General features: G+C 36.8%; 1 protein-coding gene across 1 annotated transcript in view; it reads left to right on the top strand.

Moving 5' to 3' along the window:
• Positions 1–6,370, top strand: part of LOC108740266 (dynein regulatory complex subunit 4) — a 101,859-nt gene that overhangs the window by 66,952 nt on the left and 28,537 nt on the right. The window contains exons 2-3 of the mRNA XM_018474522.2: positions 227–488; positions 2,061–2,179. Coding sequence (XP_018330024.1) covers positions 227–488; positions 2,061–2,179 — 381 coding nt within the window. The remainder of the gene's footprint in view (positions 1–226; positions 489–2,060; positions 2,180–6,370) is intronic.

Genomic DNA, 6,370 nt, shown 5'->3' on the forward strand with positions numbered 1-6,370 from the left:
TTGTAGGAGCAACTTGTCTGTTAAATTTTAAACTGCTCCAATGACAAGTGATTACGAATGGGAACAGTAGATACCGCTCCTCAATGGGCGCTGGAGCGTTTCTTGGGTGCAGTAGAAAATTCAGAAGCAAATAGGGGCGTTAAGGCAGTCAGTAGGGGCTGTTTTACAATCGGTCGTCTTTGAACAATTTTTAATTTACAAAATTTAATACATCTGTTTGCTACAGGAACAAAGACCGTCAAATTGAAGAGGCCCAGGAAGCCCACGACGAAGACCTGAAAGCCTACAAGCAAAAAGTGAAACACTTGCAGTATGAACATCAAGCTGATTTGACTGACACGAAGTCAGAAGCCCTTGTGGCACTCCAAAACGCTCAGGATGATCACACCCAGCAGGAGCGTGAAATCCTTAGGGACAAAGCAGAATTAAAGAGGATGTTTCGTGAACACGAGGGAATACACGATGAACAAATAAAAAACTTAAAACTGGTCAGTATTGCCATGAATTTCTTATTCCTTTACAGTAAATCGAATGGATTTCCATCAAAATTTTATGAATAACGGTTAATTTGTTGTTAATATATGTGCAAAAATAAATAAATGAACAAAAGAAAAAGAAGAAGAAAAAGAAGAACAAGGAAATGCGAAAAATTAACTGTCACACGATAAAAATTAAACAACCGAACTACGATAAAAACTCATCAATTGCTACCCCTATCGCTATGCGAAAAGTTAGGTCACGTCGAAGTTTTGACGTTAGGAGTTCCATTGTTTACAATCAGTTAATAATCATTTATTAGACACTAGCTTTTCCCCGCGGCTTCGCTCGCAGAAATTAATATTGTTTCTCCGTAAAACCTTTTAACTCTAAATTTACCCTTACGTTTTAATTTTATGTAATGTCGCCATCTTAGATTTCAAATACAAATGTAGCAACAACATTTCATCCTTAAGGGTTGATTTTTAAAAACTGCAATACACGTATTTGCTTAATTTCAACAATGAGCAACCTTCGAGTAAATCCGAGTACAAATAAAATATACACCATGAAAACGTTGCAACCTATTTTCATTTGATTAATAATATCAAACAGTATATTTACCAAATTTCAAGTAAATTCAAATATTTTATCTTTCCATGTCAGTTGCGTTTTCTTATACCACGATTTCTTTTTCCACGGGAACGGGAAAGTCCTATGTCTTTCTCCTGGTTGTAAGCTACCTCTCCACCAATTTTCAGCCAAATCGGTTCAGCCGTTCTTGAGTTATAAATGGTGTAACTAACACGACTTTCTTTTATATGTATAGATAGATTAAGGCTATTGTTTGTAGATCGATTTGGTTTCATTTGACGTGAGATTTAATTAGAAATAATAACTAGTCACCCTGCTATATGATTTTAAGCTTAAGACAACATGAGTTTTGTAAAATTGACATTGTAAAACCGCAAGTAGATAATCCCACATAATTCAAAACGTTTTGGGTTTCATGATAATATTATAAGTTTGTAGGAAATGAAATTTTTTATGTAATGTAGAAAAAATTTTCATGCAGAGAAAAATTCCAAAATGAGCGCCATGCAGAGACAATTGCTACATTTCTTCTGCTTGGTTACGTGTCTATTAGGTAGAGATAGCTAAGCCGACATTAGGGATTTAGTTTGACAAATCGATATCCTTATAGATCTTGTTGAACACCAAATCAAAATTTCATTTTTACAAGTCTCAAAGCGTCTTGGGAATATTTAAAATTTTACGTTTACTAATCGGAGCCAGCACATGATCCAGAACATTCAATGCATTATAAAGTTGACAGATTTGGAAATCAAAAATAATTTTCGTGATATAAACAATACAGAGAAAAGAAGACTTGCAATTGTTCCATAATTCCTTTATTTAATAACTGAATAAATGTTTGTATGGTTTAATGAACTTTAAGAATAAAATGTTTAGTTGTGATAGTTATTCTTCTATACAGTACACCAATTATAAATGAAGATTTTATTATAAAGGGTATTGAGTTTAATTGTTTATTTATTCAATTTACGCATTTCTTTTCATAGCAACACAGCGAAGAAATTCACAAAATCCGGGAAGAATTTAATATCAAAGCCAAGGAATTGGAAAATAAATATGAAAAGAAGTTTCAAGAACTGCGTGAGGAATTGCAGATAAAACACAGGTTAGTGTGATTCAGTCTAACGGGTGCAAAAACAAATTTTATCAGTCAAGTTATTTTACGTTAACAACCTTGTTTGATAAACATGATATGATTCTGTATTTGCACAGGTAACTGTGTAAATGTTTTTGTAAAATAATTCATGTGCAAATACAAGAAATCTTTTTGTATACACACTGCAATGATTCAGGATTAACCCAGTGTTGAAAAAAATACAAATAGGTACGAATAATTACCTTCTGAATAAATATGAAATTAGTAGGTATTCCAAATTGAGTTGAAATGTATGAAATGTAACCAGTGATGACTAATTTTAATTGATGATATCCACCAACAGATTTACAGCACAGTTAAATTTTTCTTACTATGTTTCGTCTGTCGCACTGTTCTACTGTTAAATAGTTTAGCCTAAGATTGTTCAATTCTGGTTCGAAATTGGCAACCAATATTGGACCAAACATGGCAAATGTCTGGTTCATCATTTCGGCTCAAGCCTGGTTGGCAAGCTTGGTCCACGACTGGACAGTCAATGCTGGACCAAGACTTGGTGAATATTCCTGACTAAAGCTTGGGCAGCCAATACTCGGCCAGGACGATGAACATATATTATTAGTTCAAAATTGGGCAGGCAGCCAATATTGGGTGAAGGCTTGATAAACATATATTAGTCCAAAATTGGACAGGCAGCCAATTTTGGGTCAAGACTTGATGAACATATATTAGCCCAAAATTGGGTAGCCAATATTGGGTCAAGAATTGGTGAGCAATATTAACCCAAGATTGGACAGCTAATATTATGTCAAGACTTCATGAGTAAAATTGATCTAAGATTGGGTAACCATCATGGTTGGCTACCCATCTTGGCCAATATTTCGTTGCCTAGTATTCAATATAGCTTGGCTAAACGTCCCGAAATAAAAATGTTCAGTCTCTCAGAGTCTCTGAAAGCGAGACTCGAGTTTCCGTCTCTCATCGAGTCTCTCTGGTGTCGCTGAGAGAGACTGTCGAAGACTGTCAGAAAAACTGTTTAATGTCTCTGAAATAGAGACTCGAGTCGCTCATAGAGATCCTCTTTTCGTATCCAGTCTATGAACGAGAGACTCGAATCTCTGACTGAGAGACTCGAATCTCTGAATTAACAATTTTATCGTTGGAGTCTCTCATACAGAGACTGTGAGAGATCCATAAAAACACCTGGGCAGTAACTGAGAGACTGTGAAAGACTGTGAGAGACGCTCTCAGAAACGCTGAAAGACTCTGAAAGACTCTGAGAGACTGGAGAGAGACTGAAAATTTTTGTGTGTGGGTTTATATGTATATCTGGCCCTGACACTCAATCGAACCTTGATCCATTATTAACAAATCTATACTTGACTGTCCAGTATGGGATGAAACTTGTCAAAAATTTAATAAACCTGGTCTTGGCATGTGAAGATTGCCCGAATTTTGGACCAGTATTGACAAGTCAATGCTTCACTGTCCCAGTATTGGGCCAAATTTGACGGAACGTTAATGTACTGATACTTGGCATTTGAAGATTGACCGAACTTTGAACCAATATTGGCTTCCACTACTGGTCCAGGTTCAAGTTCGGTATTTCCTACATTGGTGGGTATCTTTAAGGGCTCCGATTGAAGACTAGTCGACTTATCAATAGGTAGCTTACGGTTAATTTTTCAATTATTTTGCAAAATACCGCAATATATAAAAAGTTGAGCCCCCTCAATTTTTTATTTTTTGCAAATGTTCAATTTTTACCTGAGAGATTGACAAGTTTTCCATCTTCACTGGAGCGGTTGATGAACACCATAGATATTTACAGGTGTAGGTACTTTAGGTTACATATGTTACCGGAAATGTATGAAATCTAGGAATTGTATACGATTCCTAGGAAATGTATATCATTCCGAGGCTATTTTGGAAATGTATAAAATATTGTTTCAAAGATATTTTTAATTCACACATATCCTGGAAAGTGTATACATTTCCTAGGAATTGAATGAAATTCGGATATTGTACTAGGAAATGTATAAAACTAATCTTTTCTGTGAATAAAACGAATAAAACACGTTAGTAAACTGAGAATCAGAGTTATCTATTTTTACGCGGTTGTAGTGCTATCACCTGATGTATATGCATTGATAACGTCGCCACATTATTCTAAAATCCAACATATCATATCTGTCATAAATCTCTCTAACCAAACAATGACGTCACCAATGGATATAGGTACATCTTCAAACAGCCTGTCGTATTATTGCCTATTTAGTATTACCTGTAATACATTTCCGATTGCTATTTAGGAAATGTATAGATTTCCTAGGAAATGTGTCTAATATAATTTATTTCAGACTTTTCCGGGCGATTTTAGGAATTATATATATTGAAACTTGTGTGGGCGTTTCTACGGCCACTTCGGTGACCTTCCGTGGGTGATGTCCGACAAACGATTCAATCCCTAGTAATTTCTTGCAAAAAAACTACTAATTATCTGCATCAATGCAGGTCGGCTCGTCAACACCAGTGATTGTGACTTTTACATTTATTTATTAAGAAAAATTCACAAACAATATCACTTGCCACTTAGCACTTCATCACGTTTTTATTGGACCGTACCAAATTACTGTAATTAAAACTGAGATGTACCAAAAAGAAGACTTGAGGCGCTAAATGGGCGCCCTTATATAGGCACGTGTGCCATTTTGGCCCACGTAACAAATCGCGTCATACGTTCCGACGGGCAGACGGAATTGCTCAGGCACAATACGATGCCAACATCGTAACATCTCCCTCCTTGACTCTTGGCCGGTATGGAACATTCGGTTAAGAGTCAGACCAGGTTGGCTCCGGCGTGCCCGTTGGACACCACACTCACACCCTCATTCGTCATATGAAGTGGCAAGTGTAATAGATCTAATATACTATTACAAAAATACTGATTATTACTAACATATTAGTTTAACTCAGAAAATAGTTCAATATTATAATACTTAACACTACTCAGGTCACCATAGTAACTTGACTTATTAACTCAAATTGAATCAGACTTATTGTTTTTTTTTTTTCAATAAACAAAAAACAATGCTAAATAAAAGATACGAATGACAAAAATGACAATAATCAATAAATGTTTCAGAGGGTGACTTTCCACTCTGTGCTAGTCAAGTAACCATATTTGTGGTTTTATTAGCGATATGATAACCAAAATAAGAATACGTCAAATAGAATACACAGCACTACACCAAAATAATCACTCCATGCTGGTTTGTCTCGTGGGCTGGTGGTTCCCGCGGACGTTAAGCTGATAGGATGTTGTAGCCCCCTAATACCGCTTCAGACAGCTTGTCTCGACGCAGACACTCTGAGCAGGAGTCGTTGATAAAAGGGTGCTGAGTCATACATTTGGCACGTCTGGTAGGAGTGTCCCGGTTGTTTGCATTTAAGACACCCTGGTTCAGGTAACACGGTTAGCCTGGATTCAATTGTTTAGGTGGCGAAGTAAACCATTACTTGATCCCATTTGTCTTTGCTCAAAATGCTCTTGAGCGATCTGACATATTTAAGCTCGTCATCGCCCATAGTGATGACGCCGATAACAGGAATATCCTGACAGGTAATGACTGGTCTGCTTGGATGGTTTGTCTGGTTTGGCTCTGGTACTGCCAATATCAAATTAGGTTCGTGGAAGACTGATACTTTGCTGTGTGATCTTTCGCCACTGAATCTCAATTCCAGTTTTGGAGTAACCGGTATCTCCTGGCCGAGGTAGACAGCTGGGTGGTTGAATGCTGGGTTGTCCCAGTACATTTTGTGGTGACCAATCGCAGACTGGAGGCGAATGCTCCTCAGAAGTTTGGCTGCGTCGGGGTGCTCGGTCGAAGCTCCACTGGTTCCCAAATTCGTCGAACTGTAGTAGTACTCGATTAGGCAAATATACAAATAAATACATATCTAATTATTATTTAGTTACAGCTCTATTCGATCTACGCGGTATTTTCAAATCGGCAATACTAAACGTGCCTATAGTTTTCTGATTTTTATCGCAAACCTGGACGAGACTATTAGATTTAAAACTGTGTACATAAAATGGGCCTCTTCTGGCCGGTGCTAGCTTACCAGCAAATCCAATTGATTTTTTGCTAAGTTGGTGATTTTTTATAAATACCTCTGCACCTACTTTCAAGTCAATATTTG

This window comes from Agrilus planipennis, unplaced genomic scaffold (assembly GCF_000699045.2).
Source record: "Agrilus planipennis isolate EAB-ADULT unplaced genomic scaffold, Apla_2.0 scaffold291, whole genome shotgun sequence".
Taxonomy (NCBI): domain Eukaryota; kingdom Metazoa; phylum Arthropoda; class Insecta; order Coleoptera; family Buprestidae; genus Agrilus; species Agrilus planipennis.